This window comes from Glycine soja, chromosome 15, assembly GCF_004193775.1.
Source record: "Glycine soja cultivar W05 chromosome 15, ASM419377v2, whole genome shotgun sequence".
Taxonomy (NCBI): Eukaryota; Viridiplantae; Streptophyta; class Magnoliopsida; order Fabales; family Fabaceae; genus Glycine; species Glycine soja.
The window spans coordinates 48,922,589-48,949,091 of record NC_041016.1 but is presented as its reverse complement, the minus strand read 5'-3'; the positions used below and the strand labels follow the sequence as shown (position 1 = coordinate 48,949,091).

Genomic DNA, 26,503 nt, shown 5'->3' with positions numbered 1-26,503 from the left:
GATTCAAGTAAATAAATCAAGTTTAAGAATTAAAATTTGCAATTGGAAGTTAAAACCCATTTTTTGATTGGCGGTTATGAACTCATTTCAAAAGCCTTCACTTAATATAATTCTCATTTGAAAGGTAATATCATTTTCTCAAGGTGTAAAACTAATGAAAATAGAAGTTGATTGAAACATACTGATACATTTTGGATTATCAAGTCATGACTTTTATTATAATCATTTAAAATTTATATTTAATTAGGTGTTATTTAATTGGTTGATAACGTATAATTATTAATACCATCTAGTGTATATAAAATAAATATCACTAGTCACATCTCCATTTACATGCACACCCCCACTAAAATTACTATTTACACCACTTTTTTTCCTGTTTGGCTCTATTATCCTTTTTTTATTTATCATTGTCTGGTTAGTTCGTAGTGTATTATAAATATTTCGTCACTTATTTATTTTTCTCATGTTTTAACCCCGCACCCTTAATTACTAAGTGCATTCCCTACTTCTGTTTTATCCCTTTCTATTCACATTCGATTTATTTGTGCGTGTCTCGTCTATTGATTACTTAACGCTATGTTAATCCTTTTGAAATTCTATGTTAGTATTCTTTAGTACATGCTGACATTCCGTGCACTCCATGCTGGGCCTCCGACTTGCTTGACAGTGTTTTAATAAACGCGTGGGAAATTTAGTGAATGTCATGTTGGGTCTCCGACTCGCTTGACTTTGCAAAGTCTATCGCAAAGACAAAATCTTTTTTCACATTTTGTGCACTCTATGTTGGGTCTCTGACTTGCTTGGTAGTGTTTCATTAACGTGAGTAAAATTTCCTGAAAGTCATGTTGGATCTCTAACTTGCTTGACTTTACAAAGTATACTTGAGGTTCTCCCTTTCCTCCACAAACAAATAATCACTCAATTCTCCTGTTTCACCATAAAAATTGCACATTACTCGAGATCGCTTCAAGGTCCAATGCCTTAAGCGATTCTCTCCGCTATTTTCTTAAAATTCAATGGCGTTTCAAGGTCCAATGCCTTAACAACTCTTTTTCATACAATTAAAACAAATCTTTAAAAAACAAATCAACCTAATACACAAGTTATTTTCTGCCCAAAGAACTACGTAAGTCTGATTTCCTCATTACACCTGAGAATACATAGGAGTGGGGGCAAATCCCTTGTCGACCTAAAAATCTAAAAAAACATAAAATTACCTTTTTTTTCCTAAAAAACAAAAATTTGTTTTCTTTTTCTAAATAAACAAAAAATATAACAATCATAACTCATGTTCTCAAGGGAAAATAAATAATTAAAAAATCACTTTATTTTTAGCATACTCAATTAAAGGTTGTCATCTTCATGACAGGCACATGAGGTGCTAACACCTTCATTGTGTGTAAACAACTTCTGAATCCTTTTTCTCAAACCATAGAGCATTCCTTATCCTTTTTGGTTTTCTTGACGTTTTCCTTAAATAAGTGTTGGTGGGTGGCAACTCCTCAGTTTTCCTTTTTGGAAGACCTTTTTTTATTTTTTTATCGTTGTCCCGTCGTGGCCCACGTTGCGAAAAATATGATTATGTGAAATTGTTTGAGAAGTTTAATCGTATGAACATAACATATTAATATTATTACCGTGTGACATGTATATGATGCATTAGGCAGGATAATGTGTTATCTTGGGATTATGGAAGTGAGATGAATTGTGTGTAAGTGACAAGTTGAGTATGTGTTAAATTGTGAGATCACATGTGTATTGAGATGTTGTGTACATTGAGTTAATGTCGGCAAGTTTTATGATAGGCTCCACTAAGGAAACCTGACAAGTCTAATCACTTTGATGCGTAACGAGTTAAAATAATTTTTAAAATAATTGAGTAGTTGTGTGTATTGCATAGTTCATAGGTAATATTTGTGTTTGTGTCATGTATATATTAATATTGTGTGATGTGTATATGATTCATGATGTGTGATAACATGTTGTTTTGGGATTATAACATTGTGATCGAGATTGGGTATATGTGATAAATTGAGATACATGTGTATTGAGATATTGTATGCATTGAGTTATGAGTTATGAATTGTACAATTGCACAAATTTAAAATCCTTTAAGGGTGACAAGTATGGTGATGGGATCCACTGTGGGAACCCAACGTGTTTAATTACTTTGAGGCACGATGATTTAAAATTATTTTGAAAACAATTGAGGAGTTGTGTGTTTTTGTGTAGTTCATAAATAGAGTTCGCGTGTTAAAATGTTTTATGGGTTGGATCTGAATCAGGAGAGAGAGACCCTAAGGGAATCTTTGGAGTCTAGGCCTTGGGGGTAAATATATCCAGTTTGAGTGCTCCTTTAAGCTTGTGTCGATCCCACATGGTTGGAGCAGTCTCGCAAAAAAATGTGACCCTGACTGGTCTCCCTATGATTTCACCTAATGAGAGTGACCTGACTTCCAGTGTGTGGTTTGTCTTATTATGTACTCCTAGGAGCCCGATGAGGTTTTTCACTGATATGGTACCACAATGCATATAAGATTAAGTCTTAGTGTTTCTATTGCATAACACATGTAATGATCATTGTGACTTGTTACGTGATGGTATGTAATGAATTGTGTGAGTGCGAGATGTTGTGTTGTACTTTCATTTATCTTTATGTGTTTAGGAATGTGATAAATCACTTCCTGTGTGTTGTTTGTGTTTGGATTTTGTGATGATCTTGAACCTCGTATTCGTGAGAGTAGATGGTTAAGTGGGTGACTTTAAAGAACCTCGTCTTGGAAGACGCTGAGACACAATGTTCTGGTAGGATGTGACATTGGGACATGAGTTTCTATATTATTTGCATAATATTTTGAACATGTTACTTTATGTTGTTCCGCTTCTTAACTTGCTTTCCTTTTGTAAAAAAAACTTAGACAGTCTTGTTTTGGGCCAGAGATGTTTTCATACCCTTATTTGATAAGTTTTTAATTTGATGATTAACGTGGATGTGAACCTTTTACCCACATGAACTCTTTTATGCTTAGAAAATAAAATTTATTTTATGTAATTCCATATTTTTGTGTATTTTATTATATAAATATGTATATCGGGGTAAAGAATATCATAGATTTTGCAAGGATCCACTCTGTCTAATTAGTATAAAGAATAAGAACTAGGAAATTTGTTTCCTTTTCATTTCATGTTACATGAATCTTAAGCATCTGATAATAATGAGTTCAAGGATATATATCAACATTTGTCATATCTCTCTTTCTGCAAAAGCACATGCAGATCAAAACACTAATACATTTAAAATCACATTCGTTGAAATATATTGAAAACAAACTCCAAAGTCCAAATCTGATCCTTAGGTAACCACAAAATTATCGTGATTAGTAGTTTAGTTTCTTTTAAACAAGCTAATTCAAGCTACTTGAGTACTTGTTATTAATCAAGCTAAATCCTATGTTTAAATATTATTTTCCCAAACAAATGAATCAAATTTTAATTTTATTTTCATTTGAAAGCCAAACCTAAAAGGGCCTCTGAATGAGATCCACATAAACTAGAGATATAGTTTACTGCACCTTGGTAAGCCCAAGCCCAAAGGTAACATATGGGACTAACATTGTGCCAGAGCAAGAGGAGGCCTTGTAATGGAAAGACTATATGTTAGTATGGTATATAGTGGCGATGAAGAAGCTCTTCAATATTGGCCTAATCAATTGAAGCAAGACCTCGCTTCTACTATACTTTTTCCCTATATTACCCCCTCAATGTATCTAACATTTGATTGATTTACAAGCTTAATAGACTTGTACTACATTGTCAGTCTAAATGTTGTTACACTATTAACTAATAAAATTGATGAGTTTTAAAAATGTAATTATAAAAGTTATCAAACTTATCATATTAATGCATGTATTAGTTATTCATAATTTATTCAGACTCTAATATGTTACCACATATTAACTCATGCATAAGTTTTTTTTTTCTTTCATTTTTCCTTTTTGTCTTCTAGAAATACTTCTAAAAAAGTTTATTCAAATAGAGTCCTGGTAGGATTTCCCCTCTATCCAGATTTTAACCATGTACAACTTAAATCGATACCTTGCTCTTAAGGAATTTGAGTCCAGTTCCACTTAAACTAAATTAATATTGGTCTACAATACCATGTATTGGTATAAAATATTTAATTTCTTTCTATATTTTTAGGGAAGCGACACTTGAGGATCTGAAGTTATCATGCAAAATGTATAGAGACATTGAGAAAATGTTGATAAGGCTCGGTCTCACTAGAATCTAGATGATGCATAAATTAATTGCCTTAGGGGTGTGAAGGTAGTTAACATGGACTACTACCCACCATGTCCAAATAAAGAGCTCACAGTAGGTGTCGGGTGCTACGCAGACTTGAATTACATGATCAAAGATTACAAGAAAAACTACTCAGCTAATGCTCTTGATCGAAAGAAGTCACTTGATTTTGCAAGGATCAACTCTGCCTAACTAGTATAAAGAACAATAACTAAGAAATTTTTGTTTCCTTTGTTAATGCTACTAAAATTTTATAATGTCTTATGTCTGATACCTATGCTATATTCTGATAGTAATTTTTATGCTTGATGCAATAGCCAAACTCTTTAAAACTAAAGTACAAGTATTGCACTTAGCGTTTAAGATGGGTAGATGTGCATTTAAGTAGATTGGTTGAAGTAATTGTTGTTTTGACTTTTTTTGTATGCATACTTGGACAAGCACTACGTGTTGTGTGAATGAAAGCTCTATACCTTTTTGAATTGTGAGATCATTGAATGTTACTTGAACTTGACTCGACGGTCCTTTGTTTTTTAGAGCATTTTTCTTTAATTTCTGAATTTGTGAGCTTCTTGTGTCAACAATTGGTATTAGAGCATTTATGATCTTGAGGGACCAGTGAGAGAACCCAAGTGAAGAGAGAAAATAGAAACCAGAAATAGAGTAAGAGAGAAAACCCAACCTGTTTGAGATTACCCAACCTCATAGATGGCTTCTAACAATGTTCCACTAGCAACACCTCTTATATTTACAGGGAAAAAACTACAAAATCTAGGCTATGAAGAAGAGAGGTCAGTTGAAAGCATATTATCTCTAGGAAGCAATGGAGATAGCTGAACCACTAGCTTTAGAAGAAAATCTCACTGTTGATCGGCAGATCTCACAATGAGCAAGTAGCTAAAAGAGCAAAGGCTCTTACCATCTTGCACCCAATTGTGGATGATGATGTTTTTATGAGAATTTCAAACTTGGATACAACAAAGGAGATTAAGGAGAAGCTTCAAGATGAGTTCTTTGGAAATGAGAAAGCCAAGAAAATGCAAGTTCTCAACCTTAAGAGGGAGTTTGACGATGAATGAGGCTGAAAACATAAAAGATTTCATGACCAGATTGGTGAAGGTTATGAATCAAATCAAATTACTTAGGGGAAAATTTCTAGAGAGTAGGATAGTTGAGAAAGTCTTGGTTGTCTTACCAGAAAGGTTTGAACCCAAGATTTCTTCAATTGAAGAGTCAAAGGATCTCTCCATAATAAGCTTGACAAAGCAAGTAAATGTTCTTCAAGCTCAAGAACAAAGGAGGCTTCTCAAACATGAGGAGACAACAAATTTTGCTCTCAAGAAATATGTTGGAGAAAACTCTAGAAATGATTCAAAGAGGAGAGAAAAATTTTCAAGTGGGATTTGCAAGAGAACCAACCACAAGGAGAGTGACTGCTGGTGTAAAGGGAAGACACCATCATCAATCCAATGTAGATATTGCAAACAGAATGGCCACATAGAAAGGTTTTGCAGGCTGAAACAACAACAACAAAATAAGAAAAAAAAGTAGAGCACTCAAAAGGCAAATCTCACCAAAGCTGAAAATGGTGAAGATCTTTTGTTCATGGCCAACACTACAAAGAATTTGGAGGATGAGATCACTTGGTATATTGACAGTGGCTGCACTCAACACATGACAAGTAAATCATATTTTTTCTTATAACTAAACCCAGCTGGAGGATCGGTGAAGATTGGAAGCAAAGACAAACTTGTTATCATGAGTAAAGGAGTTGTGGGGATCCAAGCTATGACAGGTATAAAACATATTTCTAATGTTCTTTTTGTGCATGAAATTGATCAAAACCTATTGAGTATAGGTCAAATGATACAAAGTGGTTATTGCTTGTTGTTTAAAGAAAAAAGTTGTGTAATTACTAATGTTGGTGGTCATGAATTGTTTGAAGTAGAGATGAGAAAAAGAAGTTTTCCTGCTGAATAATTTGATTTTTGAACATAAGTACAATTTTAGTAAGACTGAACTTGATTCTAAGTTATGGCATAAGAGACACTACCAGAAAATAGACCATTAACATTGATTTTTATGAACATTCAATATTGGTTTTGAATCGATGTTGAAATGATCGTCGTTAAAAGTAAGTCACTTTTAAAATTAGTTATAAAAACCAATGTTGAAATCCACTATACAACATTGGTTCTCCCCAAAATCGATGTAATATAGTAACAAATTGACAAAATATAAAAAAAATGCAAAAATAACATCGTCAAAACCGATGTTGTAATGCATCGTACAACATCGGTTATATCAACACCGATGTGGTCAAAACTGATGTTGTATAACACAATACAACATCGGTTTTGACATAATCAACGTTGTTTTTGCAAATTTTTTTATATTTTGTCTATTTATTGAATGAACCAAAACGTGTAAATTAAAAACAAAACCAATCCAGACAATGTATATTATATTCAAATTATTATTGAATAAATACTATTAAATAAAGAAACATTGAAAATACATGAAACAATAATTGCAATTGCAGCAAAAATCTGTAGATGTGAATAGCTTTTATTTTATTCAATCTGCCACAAATGAAAAATTTTAATGTGGACAAACCCTAAGATAAATGGAAAGTGAGGGATATTATTCATTTTTGCATACAGAGAGGGCTAGGAGTTGCCTCAACACTTTTGGGGTTTTAATTCCAAATGGTCAAATTACAACTCAGCTATATATAAGGTGCATTTACTCGTTGTCATTGTTATAGTTAGTAATTAATTATGACGTCAAGAGAACTATGTTACTCTCTCACTACTCGGCAAACCCCGACTCAAAGCAATTGACTCAATTGTTCAAAGAGCACTTTTTGGATTATGTTACGTGGTAATCGTGCAATTTATGGTCACGATGATTGATGTATGTAAAAAATTTTCAATTTTCCAATTATGTAGTTTGTTTGTTTTGGTGATGGAATGGGACTTGATTTGAGGCAAATGTGATTTGAAAAATTATGAAAAAAACTATAGTGTTTTCTTGATCCTTTGTGAAGATCTCTATAAACTTTTATCCCCGAACAATGAGCTTTTTACTTTTGTGATTTTTCACATCCAAATTGTTCTTTTTATTGGTCTTAATTGTTTTCAAGCTAATCTATATACGATTTTGTTGGCTATGTGCAGCTTTTGTTCTTAGTAAACTTATACTATTTTCCTTTACTACTACCTACTTACATTTATATCTATATCTATATAAACTTATTATCATATTACTTAAGGTGAGCTTGTTTAAATTTAAAATAAGTAATTTTAAAATAAATATTTTTTATATAAGTATTTTTTTAAGAAGCAAATAGGATTTGCTTATTAAAATAAGCAAAAAAATATTTTTTAAGTAGAAACAGTTCAGAAAAATATACTAAAAAATAGAAAGTTTTTTATTTCATCAAATAAGTGTAAAGAAATGGGCCCTTAGTATACAATACTCCTAATTTTTTTAAAAAAATCATATTTGATGTTTTAACTAGTGTTAAACAATTTTTCTAGTGAAGGCTTATGATTTTGTTTTATTGTTGAGAAAATAATTGTGAAATGAAAAGGGAAAGGTTTACAATTGAGGGACAAGTGTTTTCCATGAAAATTTATTTCATTCATCTCATCTCTAATACAAAGAGAAAGATATTGAAATAAATCATGCACCACGACATCTTATGACTTAGTGTCCACCTCTAGGCTTAGTGCCACTCCTAGAACATAGTGTCCATTCCTTGGCTTTGTGTCACTTCCCAGACTTAGTGCCACCCTAGACTTGATGATATCCTAGGCTTAGTGCCACCTTGAGTCTCTTGGTTATTCCATGGCTTAATGTTAAAGGCATCATATAAATACTATTTGGGTACCCTCCTCTCCCCCCTCCCCACCCCCACCTTAAATGATGGAAGAGTAGTAATGAGTATGACAAACATACGAATCATGTATTGCATTGTTAACTTTGTGGGTATGTGATTGTTTGATATATTTGGGCTATAATGATTTTAGTTTTGTGTAATGACTAGTGTATATATGTATGACTACCTGTGTTTGAGGGGTACATACTGCCCTGCTTTATACTAATTGTTAATATACTTCCATGAGATATTCTTGAATACTTTTTTCAGCCATACAATAAGGATATACCATTCGATATGCATGTGTTAAAGAACGCATGTGTTATACGTGTGTTTACTCTCTTGCCTCTATCGTACTTTACCACAAAACCTCCATTCTTCTTGTTTGTGTTTTATTGTTTGGTTTTAAGAAGTGAACAGGCAAAAAGGATCACAAGAAAGTCATATCGATAGTGCAGATGGATGCTAGACATAGTCACTAAAGGTTGGGTGGTCTATATGTTTTGCTTTGTGTTTATGTTTTTTAGTGTATAGTATCTATAGGAACCTGGATGGCCTAGACTTATCCCCTTACATACCTTGATGTATTTTTGTCTAGTTATATTGTTTACCCCAACCTTTCCTTTTGAACAACTTATATCTCCTAAACTTTTGTTCTTCTTTTGGCATGTACCTGATTTTTTACGAAATTTTTTGCATGAGGATAGGTTTCAAAAGAAGAACAAAAGTGTTTATTTTTTTAGGTTATTAATCTTTATTTCTATCATGATTGATATTTTGTTATAATAATTATTTTATCTCTACAATTATAAACTAATGTTATCAAAGTAGAAGATTGTTGGATTTTTTTATTAACATTATTTAATCATTGGATTAATTTTAGATTATTAAATAATATTTCTATTATATATTGAAATAAATATTATGTTACCTTATAATTAATGATGAGTATTAGTTATATGGACTTATGATGTAAATGGGCCTATGATAAATTGAACTATTTCTTGGTACCTAAATGAATAGTTGACCCTAATGGAAAATATAAAATTGTTGGCTAGGGTGGGGACCATGGGAAAGTTTGTACAATGTTAGATATATCACTTTTTAAAATGAATGGTATGACTATTCACTACTAAAAAAAATTATATTTTACGACGCACATTTTAAAACGGTTATACGGAATCGTCTTAGAATGTCACGCAATGACAATTATATAAATACTTTATTATTCAACGAAGACGGTTTTATAAAAATCGTCTTAGAAGACTGACATTCTAAGATAGTTTTAATAAAACTATCTTAGAAGTGAATGGTTGCGACTTCGAGCTTTAAAACCCTTTTTCCTTCGAATTTTGCTAGACCCGTACTTGCCCACACTCACACACTCACAAACCCTAACCACGACACCACCACATTCTTTCGCTTTCCCTTCCCTTCAGCCATGCCCGAATCATGGGACCCACCACATAACCGTCGTCGACCTCGTCACCTCCTTAGCTATGCACCACTCAACACTGTGAACCTCGGTGCTACGTTGGGTAGACCCAAAAAACCCCACATTCATGAAATCCTTAACGTACATACCCACATCGAGATCCATCTTCAAAATCAGATCTTTTGGCCGAACATTTAAGTACGAGACAAACGTGCAACCCTTTGGAGGTTGAGGAAGCTGTCGGGGTTGTTGACGGTGGAGAAGTCCAGCGACATGATGAATGCGAGGCCACCACAAACGGAGGAGGGGTTGAGGTTGGTGATGGAGGGTATACACATTGGGGTCATCTCCAGCCATAATGACGAGAATCTTCTCCTTGTACACCTTAATTGATTCCTTGTTTGCAAAGTCACCCTGTTTCTCACCACTAACAACATTTTCCAAGTCCCTTTCAGTGTTTTCTTCGTTCAGTAACTGACCAGAAAATTTCCAGTAGGAGCAGGCTAAGATCAAAAGCGCAAAGGCTATAAGATCGAGCATTGTAGCCAGTCCTCCAAACAGGTATAGAACCAGAGAGTGCCATGTCGAGGAGTGTTGAGAAGGACTTGTTGTTAACGATGATGTGGTGGTTGTGGGTGCTATTGTAGTTGAGGTTGTTGTGGGGATGGTTCTCATTTTGTTTTAGGTTAGAAAGTTGAAAAGTGTGTTTGTGTGAGTTATTTGCCTTCTATTTTATGTCATAGACTTGGCCCTATTTTGTTGTTGCAGCATATAACTTGCAGGGTAAGGTGGTTTGTGGTAGGGTACCCCTTAACTCTTTATAGTATTGACCAATTTCTATCTAATACATCATGTTATTAACTCTCTTTTTATTCATTTTTTTTTAAAACTCTTCTTACAAATTGAAATCATAAATAAACATAATAATAATTTGGTATTATGTAAACCCATTAGATACATTTGACACAGTCTCTTCCTTCTTATCGGGGATGTGGCAGACGGTGCTATCATTGTTAGAGAAGCTTGAGGTGTTATATTTGATCCGTAAGTGACTTTAATTAGATGTTGTTGTTCTCAACAAGATAATATGTTATGTTGTTCTAGAGTGTTTGAATTGTTAGGTAGTAAGTATGCTATTTTTTTTTACCTGCATGGATCTTCGTCTTGTGGGCATTTATGTAGATATCGTTGGATGGGCATGCAATGTGGGAAGAAATTTTATGCGCTATTGGCAGTCCTTTATATATATGCTTCAAAGATTGAGGCTGAGTTACCAGTCAATGATGTTGATATAAGGCTGAGGCAAGCACAAGAAATCATAGAAGAACTACTCAAACCCATGGTATTTCCTTATAGTTTTAAAGCTCTGAATATTACTTATTATTTTGCATTAGCTAACTTGTTTTACATGGATGAAGTACAATGGTTTGTATGCCAATTTAACAGGAAGCATCTAGTTTGATAATGCAAACTTCATGTCACTGTGCATTTTGGAGGCATGCCACATAACTTATTTATAATCATTTAGTTAAAGTTAGAGTTTCACTTTAATAATATACGTAATACTGAAAAGTCTGTATAAGATATTGGAGTGAAACTTTAATTTTTAATTTTTAATTAGAGAATTATATGAAAAGCATGTAAAGAATTGCGTCTAAATTTTTTAGCAAGTCTCATTTATAGCCTCAATGTCTCTTTATCTCTTACATGAGATAGTGCAGCTGGCTAGAGAGGATCCAAATCAATGATTAATGAGTAGATACATATTAATTATGTTTGACACTTTTTGCTAATCCAGTGGGGACATGGACTCAATGGTGTCTGTCACAACAACAAGATATGCCCTTGCACAGCTTAAGTTGTCAACTAAAATACCATGGTATCTTTGGTATGTCAAAAATCAGGTGAGTGCATTTGAAAATTGTTCTTCCTCTCCCATATATATGCACTAACATTAGTAAATTACTAATTAGTTGCTATTGTTGTGTGTCTTATATATTATAGTTTTATTGCTATTATCTATCTAGCTAGCTAGGATTTATAATAGAGCTACTCCGAGGGACACTTTGGCACATGATAAATAAGATTTTTTTTATATATATATAAGCATCAAATTAGAAATTTTATTAGAATGAATAATGGATTGGACTATTGCATTCCTTACTCAATAATTAATGTCCTTCATTCCTAGAGTGATTAAACATTTCTGGTCTACAAATCAATCTTCACCTAATGCCAAATGTTGAACTTGCTTAAAATGTAACTGTGAGGTAGAGTTATTTTTGGCTTCTTTTCTTTTCAGTTTAAGTTGACTAACTGTGCGGATAATGGCCCATTTGGACATGTGACCATTTTTATTCCTTTTGAAAGTCTTTTTCTTAAATTTTTTTTATCTAGGTTATTTTTGTTAATTGTCACTTGTCATTGTTTTTATGTAACAATGATTTTTTATTTAGTCACCATTTAATAGAATAATTTGAATAAAAATAATCCTTACTTAATAATAAATTCATTATTTAAAATGCTCAAACTAGAGAAAAAGAAGTACTAGACTGATTTTTGTTAAAAACGTCTTCTTTAACAAACAGTGGGGTATAGCTAAGGACAGAGCCATTGCTTCGGTGTAAAAAGGAAATCCTTAGAGGAAAAAGTTGTCCTTCTTCCACCTAATTGATCAAGGGAGAGTAAAACAAGTTTTTAAGTGAGTGTAAAATGAATTACAATAAAAAATAAGATTAAAAATTATACATATGACTCTCCAAAAGTTTGACCCTCCCCGGCCCTTGTGTGAAAATTTTTTCTGATTAATTAATTAATTGATTCCTTGTTTGTACAATTCCGTGAAGGTGCAATGTTTTTCATGGTGGGACCATGGTTGAATAATGGACATGTACATCAAACAACCAAATGCATATTGGTTCATGATGGGCAAATGAACTTTGTATTGGGTTTATGCTTAACAATTTGTGTTTTCATGTGATAGATGAAGTTACTGAATCACCAGGAAAATATCGTAGTAGGATGGAGAAAGAGGCAATTGAGGGCAAGGGGATGAATGAAGTTCAAGAGCTAAAGGATAACCTTCTACGTAGATATAGCGGTTATATTATTAATCTGAAGCATGAAATTTCCAAAAAGAAGAAGAAAGAAAAACTGCCAAAAGAAGCAAAGCAAATCTTACTTGCATGGTGGAATATTAACTGTAAATGGCCATACCCAACGGTAAACATCTTTTCTTCCAAGAATCGTGTTACAAAAATTGGTGTGGAATTATGTTTAGTACATTACTAGTCTTGCTTACTCTTTAACACATTCATTATAATTACATAGAGCTTCTCAAATTAGTTTGTAGCATCTATAATATTTTTAGATTATTTCAAAATGCTTTTTGATGAAACTTATAAAAAAAATCTTTTTTCTTACTCTAAATAAGTCTCATGATTAAATTTATAGTAAAAACACTTATTAATAAATAATATTTATGAGTCTTTTGTATTATTGTTCATTAAAATACACTATTAAGATTCGTACTAATTTAGCATTTGTGTAAAACCAAGTCTAGCTTGGGTATGTTTTGATCTTTAACTATGTTCTCATTGACCTATGCAAGACACGGATAAGGTTGCCTTAGCTAAATGAACAGGTTTAGACCAAAAGCAAGTAAATAATTGGTTTATAATGTAGGAACGCTTTAATAATTTTTTTTAAAAAAAATACATTCTAAGACGATTTTTCCAAAAATTATCTTGAAAAATCTTTTTTTTTTTTTTTTTCAGAAAACTATCTTAGAATAATAATTTTTTTAATATAGGTTTTTAAGAAACGTCGTAGAAAGTTTTGACTTTTCACAACATTAACTACAAAGACAGTTTTGTGTCTTTGTAACTGTCGTAGAATTTTTTTTTTGCAGTAGTGATTTCATGGAACCCAGCTAAAAAAGTTTAATAAGATGCATTTTAAAATAGGAAATTCCACATTGAAAGTAAAGTATCTAATCCATCTAATATAACAAATTCAATCTCAGATGAGTTGATAATCTTCGCTAGAGAAACCATCTATTTCCTCTCGTACTCCTCTCTTCTCTTCCCCCCCCCCCACCCCCCACCCCTCCCCGCGCCCCCAATCTTTTACCCTGAAACTTAAGTTACCCTTTTTGTTTTGACTGATATATGATGTGTGGCTCTCTTGCATTATTTTTATTGTCTTATTAAAAAAAGGTTAATTTTAGTAACTGAAGCTAGGGGTATTTTTCTAACATAAGCTTATACAATAGTTAGCATTACTATTCACATTGCAAAAGCATATCACAAAGGCTAACTCCCTAATCTGTGAATTGTGAGGCATAAGCCAGAACAAGGCTAGATTATATAGACCCCCTTGTTGTGCAGTATGTGATTACCTCTAAGTTAGTGTCTGTCTAGAACTTGTGATAAAATGCATGTATGTATTAATTGTCTGCTTGCATGTGAAAATTTGGGGATTGTTAGGATTTCTTCTTCTTGACCTTTAGAGTTTGTGTTTCATATCATTTCACCAGTCTATGATGAGAAGTGATATAAACCCTCATGTCCTCATCAAGAAGGCATGTCCTCAAGAAATAAGAGCCGCTATTGCTGAATCATGGGATCCTTCACTCCCACCTTTTCTCTTCATCAAAAAAGAAAGAAGAATATTTGCACAATAAAGTGATTTTTTCAGTGTTGAAACAATAAATAAGAAGAATGAAACAAGAGAGACCTAACATTTGAGCATTAACCCCATTACATCCCATGGATATCCCCTACTTTTGCTTGTTGATTTTATGGTGTGACTTGGTTGATGTACAAGCCTATGGTAACACATTTGCTTATCTATTTAAGTGTTTATTCCTATAAACACTGAGAAGGGTGAGTTTGCGAGTGACCACATTCTCATTGGAAAGTTAATTTCTGAACACCCATGTATTTGTTTTATTTTTAGATCTTCAGTTTTATTTTAGAATTTACTTTTCTCTGACTGGGGAGAACCTTTAAGAGAGCTGCAGATTGGGGAAGAATGTAAAGATTACAATGGGGATAAATTCTTGTAAAGGTTTCTCTCCCTTTTTGCTCTTTATACTTTCTTGTGTGATTTTGTGCTTCCCAATGTCTATGAATAGATAAATCCCTAAGCTATAGGGTTATGATGTAGGATGTCCCTGTGAACCCCAATGTTTTATTTTAATTTAATTCTTATCTTTATTCAGTGAACTGAATTATTATTATTATCATTATTATTTCTTGTCCATAATAGATCATTCTGAACTTGTTTGAATCAAAATTTGTCAATGACCAGCATTATGGTTAAATGATAGATCTTGAAATAATTGGTTTACAAGAACATTGCATGATCACCACTTTGTGTACTCTTCTTCACTATCGTAACCCTTCTTCATTGCAAACATCTTTGCCACAGAAGCAAGGGTCACACAAAGAATGCAAAGCAAACAATCTGCACGGTCATATATTTGATCCTTCACCACGTTGGTCGTCGACGAGGAGATTCTTCACATCAAGTCATGGTGAAAAACGTACGTTGCGCATGTGGCAATACCCAAAGTCACGCAATTTCTCTATATCAACAACAAAATCTTGGACAAGCTATTGACCTGGGTGACCACCTATGCGCCTTATGATCTTAAAATAGATAACATACGCTCCACAGTGTCGTCAGTGTGTTCTCCGTCATTGCACTTGACACCTTCAGAACATTGCTCAGCACTAGCCGCATATATATATCTCCTCCCTTTCCCTTTACAAGGTTGCCTTCAGAAGAATGCACAAAGGGATTGGATACTTTACTTTTCATGTGGAATATATTACTTGCCATGATGGATTTGTGCCACTCTATTTAAAAAGTAATTTATCTAACCATTGGACAAACTTTCCCATGGTGAGGGACTTCTTTTGGTCTCCAACCCTAGCCACCATCTTCATTATGTACGAAATCCTTGTAGTCAAGTAGACAAAGGACCCTGAATTTCGTTATACGTAGTTTTAATTGAGATAATAAGTATGCATTCGATCTTTTCTTGAAATACACTCTTTCTAATATTTCATAATTATTATTGTATTATGAAATGACATAATTATACAACATTGTGTTTTGTAAAATTTATCATCCTTAAAATAAGGTTAATTAAGAAAAAGAAAAATGATTAACAATACAAAAAACTCTAATCTAAAAGGGTTTATTTGTCCAATGACAAGTGATCTTATCATTTATCATTTTGATATCAAGTTTATTGGTTCGTAGATGATTGGTGGAGATCTCTCAATGTTTTGATTTATCTCCTCAAATTCTAAAAAGTTGTATTAGAACTGAATGGTTCAACTAGGTGACCGGCTAAGACAAGTATATAATAAAATTAATGGAGGATCCAAACATCTAAATTACCTGTATCGAAAGTCTTCCTAGCAGTTAATTCATATATGGAGATTGAAAGTGTTTTGGTAATGTTATGGTCAGGAAGCATGTCCACGAGTTGATGTAAGTTAATAGTGCTGCAAGTATCTAATGCATGTTGACGACAATCATAATGAATAATTTATTTGTTATTAGCAAATGTTAGTTGTTAATTATTAGCGGAGGGAATCAAATTCTCATGAGTTTTCCCTTCCTCTCTTCTCCTTTTATCACCAAACCAACCTTAGAACATATTGAGAACCATGAGGGGAAACATATATACTATGTGGAAAAACTCATTTAAAGAAAAAAAATATTAAAGTAAAAATGTAAATGCGAAGTCCCACGATACATTGGGTAAGAATAGATAAATTGAGCACCATGTAAGTGAAGCACCCAAAAACCTAATTCCTTAATATTTTGAGTTAAGTACAATATCAAATTCATTTGTGTAATTTACTAGTGGTTCAGTGGTAATTTTTTCCCTATATTTTATCCCACTACTAAAATAAATGTTTTTTACGATGTACTTTCAAAGTCGGTCGCAACACAACCGTCTTTGTATTAGGAGCGGTGACATTTTGGTAAATATTTTACATATTTAAGGACGTTTTCGTTTGACAACGTCTTTGAAAGGGAGATAGGGACATTTTTGTAATTATAAAAAAATTTACGGTGTATCTAAACCGTCGTTGAAATCCCTAAATACAAAGACGGGTTTGAAATTTACACCGTCGTGAACCATATATTATAAAAGTTGTCCCGCGCGTTCTTCTTGTTCTTCGTGAGTACGTCTGAACGAAACGAGTGAGTTTTTCAGCTTTTTTGAGAACCCAAAGGTCATTGCGGTGACACTGTTTACGGAGGTAACATCGGCCTCGTTGCATGAAGAGTTGGGTGTGGTGGTTTGAGATATTGTATTTTCGTTGCACTAATATTGCCCAATTTTGACTTTTCAGGAACTTCTATGTTCAGAAACTTCCTCCCTCGGTGGTTCATAGGCTGGGTTGGGACCCCTAGCTAATTGTATTTTGCGACAAGAAGAAGAAGATTTATCGCTTTCCAGGTTTGTGTTCTTTGATGCCTACAGTTTTTTGTTTAACAAGATATAGAGTTTGTTGCTTGAATTCCGGTTGATATTTTGATTCTGTTGATTTGTCTTTTTATTTTCATTTATGTTTGGAAGTACATATTACCTTTTAAGTGGTGATTTTTAACTCCAATGAATTTGAAATTCCATGGTTCACAAAAGTGAGTTTGACAGGACTTGAAATTCCATGGTTCACAACCTAAAATAAACCCTATTTCTCATCTGCTTCCGTATTCTGCCAACAATCTCTTGGTGGCGTGAACTTGGTTCTTTGCATCAGGGGATGATAAAACAATGTTGGGATCTTTGTGACCCCTTCATCAACAAGGCCTTTAACATCAGCTTTTGAGTCATCAAATGCTTTGAGCTCACGCAGCCTATCAGGGTTGAGCTCTAAAGTGCCTGCAATTTCGTATGTAATAGACACCTCCATGTTTGTTCGAGTGGAATTTAGGGTATAAACTCTAAAATCTTATCTTCGTGGTTCTAGTGGAATTTAGGATCTAAACTCTAAAACCTTATCGTGGAAAGTTTTAGTGTTTTTTCTATACAGTGTGGGCTAATCATAGATAATGTTTAGGTGCTATTTCAAGAGAGACACACTCACACATTTAATTGATATTGTATGTGCATATGCATAATATTTAGAGTTTAGAGTAGGGAATAACTTAAATTTCAAAACATTTAATTGCTTTATGGAAGGGGGAATGTGAATAATAATTAAGAAAGAAAACATGTAGGCTAATTGGAAGGACAATGGTTCTAGGTGAATATTCATGGGTTGGGGGTTCAACTAGTTGTATAATATTCATTGCCTTCTACATATCCCATCTAAGGATTGGTCATGAGTTGCCCCAGTAAAGAAAGTAGTGCATAGAGGAATCAGAAGAAGAGGATAGTCATTTATAGTGATCATGACAGAATATAAGTGAAAGAATATAAAACATGGCTATATATGAATTATCAAATTTTAATTTTCTTAAAAGAAAAATATCAAATGAAAACATGTGTGGATATAAAATATATTTTTATAAATTTAAATAATATAAGAGATGTGTGAAGATAAAAATATTTTAATATATATTAACATTAATAATTATTATATATAATATTTAATGACATATACTAACACACTTTATTAAAATTTAGATAAAACTATCATTAATATATTAAAAACCTCACTGCAGGGCTGCATTCTTGCAGTGTGTTGCAAGTGCTCAAGACTATGGAGTTAATTAGAAATTAGAACAATTTTGTCTGGGTTTTCGAGAATTGGAGCTGCCCAACAATAATTATGATGTTCATGAGCGGAATAGTAAATTCCAAAAAACTTAGACTATTATTTATAATAACCATTCATTGGAAGTGTAATTGTGTAAGTACATTACTAGTCTTTATTGTAGCTTTGGTTGATGGGTATTAAGGTTATATATTTATAATAACCATTCATTGGCCCATACTTATTAACTTATGCTTTTAGTTAATCTGATTGACAAAATGGCCTACAGTTCAATCTTTCTTGTTCTCAATCAAATTAAAGCTTTAGCCCCCTCACCCCACCCCACCCCACCCCATCTTGTGTAAGTCAATTTTGCAGGATTTTCTGTGTCATTTAAGGTCCTAATGAAATTTTGAAGAGGATGCAAACTGCTACATCTTTCCAATGTTCCATAATTTGTAGTTAATCCTTCCATACTTCATACCTTCTGCCCATTTTTAAGACCAATTTATCTTTTGCATCCAATATAGCTTCAATTATTTGGAGTTCTCTTATGTGGCTTGACTATATGTTGGTTTTTTTGGATGAGGTGCAAAGTGATTTTGCAACATAATGCACTTTGTCTTGATAAGATATATTTTCTTGACTGCAATATTGCCTGAATTATCCAGCCATTAAACGTTATGCTCTGACTCTAGTTTTTTTAAATCGATATAACCATAAAAATATCGGTTTCCTTTTTGTTTTCCACACTTAGGGGAAGTATTGACGCATTGGATGGTGGCATGATAGAAATGGTTTTGGATCCTGATTTGAACAAAACTCGAGACATTTGGCACATATGTATTGAGGTACCTTCTATTAGGTTGCCTAGACTTTGGCCTTGCCTTGGTCTTTCAGTTGACATTGTTGGTATAGGTTCTGTAACAGCTTTAGAAATACAACACCTGCACAATTACTAGAGTAGCTTTCCAAATTGTTTAAATAAATAACAATTTTTCTGAGTATTTGAGTATAAAATTTGCATACATCTATGCAATATCTTCCAGCTTGCTAATCTTGTGTCAGAAATATCTCATTGAGCAGACGAGTATTAACTCTTATTTATAATTTTATTCTAAATGTAATGGATAAGCTTTACAAATTATACAGCTGATCAAGAGCCAACACATAATTACTAGATTTCTAACAATATACATCAAATAGTGAACTAGATTTTGTTATACTTTCTTTCTGGTGGCAGATGTGTGCTAGGACTTGGGGCAAGTGCCCTCTCTACCTTAAAATTTATTTTGGAATATGCATTATTGGTCCACTAAATATTTTAAATTGCCCACTAATCAATAAGTTATATAAACATGGAAAAAAAATAAAATTCTGTTACCGATAAACTACAAGATAAAAAATTATATTGTTTTGAACCCCAGACCTAAGAAACCCCCTTACTCTTTTGTCTATTTTGCTTTTGGTATGTGAAAGTCATTGCCTATGCATAAATTTTTAATAAGAAATCAGTTGTAGATAGTAACTTCTTGATTTCCCCTGTAAAATATTTCACATTTCAATATAAACTAACATACTAATGTCAATGAGTATGTTTTCTAATCCTTTGGGCTAACAGGGTGGAGCAACTCTAGTGGATATAGCATGTGACCCTTAGTTGGTAAAGCTGGCCATTGACTTAACTTCTTGTCCGGTAAATTCATACCTTCTTATAGACGTCTTAGCCACTCTGATTATATGGTTGTGGACATGAGCAAAGGGTATTTGGAAATTACCTTGGCATAAAGTTTATTATAATCATTGGATGTCTTAATCATTTACTAAGTTGCTTTTGAACATGTATATTACTATACTTGTATGTATCTTTAATTGCTGAAGAATCAATGTTAGCTAGACTTTATCAAAGTAATTGAAGCAAGTAACAAAGATCCAAAGTCTACCTTGATCCCTATACATATAGTACATTCTTAATTTGATCCTTTTACATATAGTACATTCTTAATTTAGTTCCTATCTATTTAGCGTATTCTTAATATGAATTGTTGTTATCTTGTCTCATAAGTTTCAAATTTTTTTTGTGATTTTAAATTTCAGTTTAAAATCTATAAATACGAATTTGAGAATTTTTAAATATTTGTTTCTTGTTGTGTTTTTTTGTTTTTTCAGCTTTTCTTTCAGTATGCTGTAAGAGATAAAATCATCTATCCTGTCAAAGTCGAGGTACGTCGTTCTCTTAATTTTTCTGAAAAATAATTATTTAATTTAGGATTTTCTCTTACGAATTATAATAACTTTATATCCTAAAATTATAATAACTTGTTTTTTGTATGAAATTGTCTTTAACAATTTTTTTTGGTTATAGTCTTGTAATTAATATATATATATATATATATATATATATATATATATATATATATATATATATTGATTTATAAAATTAATATTTAAATGATAGATTAAATATAAATAATTTGTGAACCTCTTATTTTGATTTAATCTATCCTTTAAATATTAATTTTATAAATAAATTTTATTATTAATATTAATTACAATGCTAACATATATTATTTTTAATTATTTTTATTTTTTCTGATGATTTATCATTCTGGAAAAATAAAAATAATTAAAAATAATATGTAATTCAAGGACGGTGCTTACGTAAGCAACGTCTTTGAAAGTTCGTAAACAAATACGGTGTTTACGTAAGCACCGTCTTTGTTTGTGAACTTTCAAAGACGTTGCTGGCGTAAACACCGTCTTTGTTTGCGAACTTTCAAAGACGTTGCTTAGGTAAGCAACGTCTTTGTTTGCGAACTTTCAAAGACGTTGCTTACGTAAGCAACATCTTTGAAAGTGGATCCCTTTCGACAACGTATGATTTTGATCCGTCGTTGAACAGTTTTATTTTCCACGACGTTGGATACAATGACGGTCGTCCACCGTCGTTGTATCCTGTTTTCCACCGTCTTAGAATCACGTTTTTGCAGTAGTATCCTCTCGTATTCTGAACAATAAGTAGTATATATAGTTGTGAATCATTCCAGTATATATTCACTTCTCATTTACTTTATTTTCTTTCCTTTTTTTCCTATCACCTATAGGATGGATTTTTTATTTCTCTTTTTTTCTTATCTCTTAAGCCATGTTTATTGAAGGAGAAAACTTAATAAGATTAGCTCTTATTAAGATTGGTCCTTAGAATCCGTACGAGAAAGCTAATGAAGTACTAATTGTGTATCTAAGCATTGGTTCTTAAAGTATTTAAAATAAAATAGAAAATTTTATGTAATAAAAAAAGAGTATTGGGGTCTTATGTACATATATTTTTATAATAATAATAATAAAATATAAGAATTTGGATATATGTTAAAGCATTTTTAACACAATTATCTTCGTGGGTATCTTATTATAAGATATAGTAACTTAATTTTTCTTTCCATTGAAACAAGTTTAGATGGCATGGAGGGTTTCTTTGAAATAAGTTTCATATCTTCTATAGGAGACGGTTGCTTACGACTAAATAAGTATTTTATTGTATCAAACATAATCAATAAACCAATATTTTCATTTGAAACAAAATTAAGTGTAAACCAAAAAATTATTTAAAAATATGAATTTTTTAACTTTTTAACCATTGAAACAAATTTGTGCATGCATAAATTGTTTAAATATGACGTGACATTCTAAAGAGTAATTAAATTGTTTTAATATAAGATATCTAAAGTAAATATCATAAATGGATAGCATTCAAAATGTACTTGTGAGATTCATTTAATAAAATTTTTAGGATTACTAAGTTCGAAAAGTAAGTTATTAATTATACAAAATACATATAAATAATATAATAGTAAAACCTACACAACTAGAAAAATGGCTTTTTACGACGGTTAATAAGTGGTTTTAACGACGGTTGTAAACCGTCGTTGTATATAACGTCGTTGAAACGCAATTGCTTTTTATGACGGTTATTATAACAACCGTCTTTGAAAGTGAAAAATTTTCAAAGACGGTTATTACATAATAACCGCCTTTGAATGTTACGTCTGGTCGACATTCAAAGACGGTTATTACATAATAACCGCCTTTGAATGTTACATCTCCTCGAGATTCAAAGACGGTTATTATGTAATAACCGCCTTTGAATGTTACGTCTGATCGACATTCAAAGACGGTTATTATGTAATAACCGCCTTTGAATGTTACATATTCAAAGACGGTTATTATGTAATAACCGCCTTTGAATGTTACATCTCCTCGAGATTCAAAGACAATTATTATGTAATAACCGCCTTTGAATGTTACATCTCCTCGAGATTCAAAGACGGTTATTATGTAATAACCGTCTTTGAATCTCGAGGAGATGTAACATTCAAAGGCGGTTATTACATAATAACTGTCTTTGAATGTCGACCAGATGTAACATTCAAAGACGGTTATTATGTAATAACCGCCTTTGAATGCAGTGTCTGATTTGACATTTGAATTCAAGGTATTTATTCCCTGGCAGAGGCTATGACTGAGAGTCTGAGACAACAAATTATAGAATTCAAAGGAAACAGTTACTAGTAAGTAATAGCATGGAGTCTATCTTAATTTTAGCATTTGTAAAAACACACCATCACCAGACAAAATTAGGAAGCTTTGAAATAATGGAATATCCTGTCAAACCAAACTACCAAAGGTATCCCAACATGAAAATTAGCAAATATGGCATCCATTTGAAGACAGACACAAACAAATAGATTGAAACACAAGTAAACCTGTTTTGAATTCACTTCTTGGTCCTCTTTGGGCTTGTCACTCATCACTTTCAACTGCAACTGCAACAAAGCCCTTTGCCTGTCTTCCTGCAATATATTCCAAAGAATAAATATAATAATAAAAATTATGACAAGAAATTAATTTATCATATCAGGGTATTCCATACTTTGGATTTTTGAAGATGCAACTCCTCTTCCAGCTTCTGACACTCATCTTCAAGTTCACACCTCAATGCTTTGATCTCTAGACCACATAGTCATAGAGAATTTCGTACCATGTCATTAACAAACTATCCAAAAAGCTCAAGCTGCTAGGTAACGATACATGAATGACTTTATATTGCATCTCTAACAAATACTAATCAGATAGTAACTTTATTTAAAAAAATGGTTTTTTCAATTAATTAGAACATTAAGTAATTAAAAATATAACTAAAGACAAATCAGAACACTTATGATCCCATGTAATAGAATGCAATGATAGAATATTTCTAAGCAGCCAATAATTTTAAATTCAAGACTTTTTCTATGCTTACGAGCAACGTGTGTTCATCTTCAATGCGCATCAACTGCTGCCTTTGTTCTTCTTTGCATTCTTCAATTTTTTGGCCACACTTTGCCTCAATTTCTGCAATGGCTTTGTCAGCCTATAAAGGTTCAAATTAATTAGAAACATGTTGATGGAAATTACATTCTACAAATACCAGGAAATCATATCGAACCTTTTCTTTTTCCTTGTTCACAATTTCCATATTCTCCAACTCATACTTCCTCTTAATATGATTAATAGCCTGTTTAGAATCAATTGCCAACGGCCCATTCTCTATCAAATAAAAAATACCAATAAAGAAATTTCTTACTGATATACAATTTTTTAATAGAAATGATCAATTTCCTTACCTGTAAATTCTGGTCTTGTATATCGATCAACAGGCTTAGTTGATATCATATGAGCAAATGAATTTACAATCATATCCAGCAAGCAGTGTCAACACAGAGACATTCTCACGAATGTCATCCATAAGTTCTGTAATTTTTTTCTATTACAATAGATATAAATGCAATAGCTGAAAATAACCTCCCCTATCCTGTAACAAAAATAACTCCTCAAGCCATGACTTGATTGGTCCTCGTGTCTTGGTTGGAATTAAATGCAATTACAAGTATACAACCTATAACTTTTTTTTAATCAATTAGAATATTACTAAGCAAATATTTTTGCCACTGGGATGTGATCATAGAGTATAAAGCTTTTCTATCAAAATATTCTTGATTCAAAAGTAATGTGTACGTACAATGAATCTTGATTCAAAAATATTCTTCACAAACTGCAAAACTACAAACAAAATTTATACACAGAACACATTAGCACATCACGTACATTGTCTTTTGTTTTTTCTTTTATCTAGGAAGGGAGGGACAGAGGAGGCAAGTGATTAGAAGGATACAACCAACAACACTACCTGTGCAGAGCTGCTTGCCTTATCTTTAATGCTCCGGAGCTGTTCCAGTGCGTGGATATTATTCGAATGAGAAGATATGAAATTCATATACATTGAATTCCTTGATGTTGCATGGAAGTGGTCACAGAACTGCTCAAACAACAGATAAAGCTCGTCTGGTGAATTCTGATAAGATGTAAAAATGAGTCAGAAAACACAGAAAACCCAAGAAAATAAAACATGATGAAAAACATTTACCTGATAAAATGATACAATTTCAGTTGTATCCATGTTATATACAACAACAAAAGCTGGGTGGTGATCAAGATTTCGGAAAATTTTCAGAATAAGATAGAAATTGTAAGTTAAAATAAACCAAGTTAAAATAAAAGACTGCAAGTTAGAAGAGGAAAAAATAAGGAGGAAAGGAACAATGCCTCTTTCCAGCCTATCTAAGGCACTAAATCATGTTTGTACTTATGAGGTGAATGGCCATGTTAAAAATATCTATTATCGAAGTTGATGTATATTGTGATTTTATACTAACAAGCCAGGTAACTGGAAAAAAATATATTCGAAGTAGTAATGTCTCAAAGAAAAATATAACTTAACAGAAACTTCCCCAAATAGAAAATAGAATTTCATGGAGGTATTTCAAATACAAATCCATATGTAGCAACATTCTTGTTATTTCAATGCCCATACATCAAAGAAAGGGGGAGCCACATTAATTTAGTGAATACCAGGACAATGCTCATACCATTGTTACTTGCTAGAAAACTGGAGGATGTCATAAAACATAGATCATAAAATCATAAAAGTAAATTATCAACAACATTGAAGAAGCAAGGTACAAGAGCTACAGGAAACAAAACTTTAAACTAAAAATTACAGTCGCAATGAAATCCAACCTTTTCAAGCTTATATCTAATTCTAACTTCTGGATTTGGGGAATTCATCTTTTTCTTGGCCTTCAAACGATAGCACTTAAGCTCATTTAGACAGTTTTGCTACTATGGTTGACATCTAGGAAGCAGACTTCCCACTTTTCTTTGATGAGGATAATGGAGACGCAAACTTCATTTACTGTTTAGATAAGATGCATATTTATCTCCTAAATCGTAATACAATATAAAAAGACTATATCCCTATAAAAAGTTATCAACAGCTAAAAGCAATGTGTGAGGTTGTGAGCATTGGGTTATTTATATTCTATTAAGTATGCATTACGTTATGTCATATGATCTATATTATATATCTATCTTTAACTTTTGGATTGCGAAGTTGAGAAGATATGAAGCTGATTCTACAGTAGCCCTAAATATCTCAAACTCAAATAAATTGAAGCAAACATAAGAAGCAAAACTTGTTCTTTTCCCCTTTCCACTCACTTGGCAAATGGGAAGCAAGAAGGAAGACAATGCAACAAATAAATGTAATAAATAGTGAACAAAAGAAGAGACACAAACAGAAACTGAAAGAAATACGAATCACAGAAAAGAAATGCTTTATTTAAGTGAGAAAAAATGAACCTATTAAATGTGCAGGAAAACCCACGCCTTGTTCCTCTGATTAAAGCAGAAGAAAACATAAAAGTCCAAAATCTTGCTGAAATTAAACACAAGGAGAGCAAAATGATTTGGTTGAGGAAATAGTTCGAACAGATTGTAGTCATGGACGCAATCCAAGAAATGAATGGCAGACATTTAAGACGGAGTCATGGAAGAAAGCAAACTTAAGCAAGACTTGCCTTCTGTTTGTTTGCTTGTCAAGCCGCTGGACTTTAGTCCTCCAGCTGATATTGGCTGCTGCAGATTAGAGTTTTGATGGAAATGTGTTTTTTAGTTGCTTTGCACTACATTCAATTGAACTTTTGCTGGGCAAAATAACAATACCGTTTTCTATATTACAAAAGGAAAAAAAGAAAATCATTGTTTCAGAAA

General features: G+C 32.5%; 2 protein-coding genes across 4 annotated transcripts; one reads left to right on the top strand and one right to left on the bottom strand.

The window, feature by feature from the left end:
* Positions 1-9,402: 9,402 nt before the first annotated feature.
* LOC114387504 (homeobox protein KNOX3-like) lies at positions 9,403-15,678 on the top strand. Of its 2 annotated transcripts, XM_028347702.1 has the most exons (4): positions 9,403-10,965; positions 11,422-11,527; positions 12,607-12,845; positions 15,057-15,678. In XM_028347702.1, exons 2-4 carry the CDS (start codon positions 11,500-11,502, stop codon positions 15,246-15,248), a joined length of 459 nt encoding a protein of 152 aa, XP_028203503.1. In that variant the 5' UTR covers positions 9,403-10,965; positions 11,422-11,499; the 3' UTR covers positions 15,249-15,678. The 2 variants fall into 2 exon arrangements, with proteins under 2 accessions (XP_028203503.1, XP_028203504.1); XM_028347703.1 differs by having other exon boundaries at positions 9,403-11,527.
* Positions 15,679-23,013: 7,335 nt separating this feature from the next.
* Positions 23,014-25,237, bottom strand: LOC114385704 (light-mediated development protein DET1-like). Of its 2 annotated transcripts, none has more exons than XM_028345743.1 (5): positions 24,819-25,237; positions 24,582-24,746; positions 23,655-23,765; positions 23,286-23,362; positions 23,014-23,205 (listed from the first exon to the last, which is right to left on the bottom strand). In XM_028345743.1, exons 1-4 carry the CDS (start codon positions 24,849-24,851, stop codon positions 23,348-23,350), a joined length of 324 nt encoding a protein of 107 aa, XP_028201544.1. In that variant the 5' UTR covers positions 24,852-25,237; the 3' UTR covers positions 23,014-23,205; positions 23,286-23,347. The 2 variants fall into 2 exon arrangements, with proteins under 2 accessions (XP_028201544.1, XP_028201545.1); XM_028345744.1 differs by lacking the exons at positions 24,582-24,746; positions 24,819-25,237 and adding exons at positions 23,841-23,941; positions 24,019-24,098.
* Between the last annotated feature and the right edge of the window lie 1,266 nt (positions 25,238-26,503).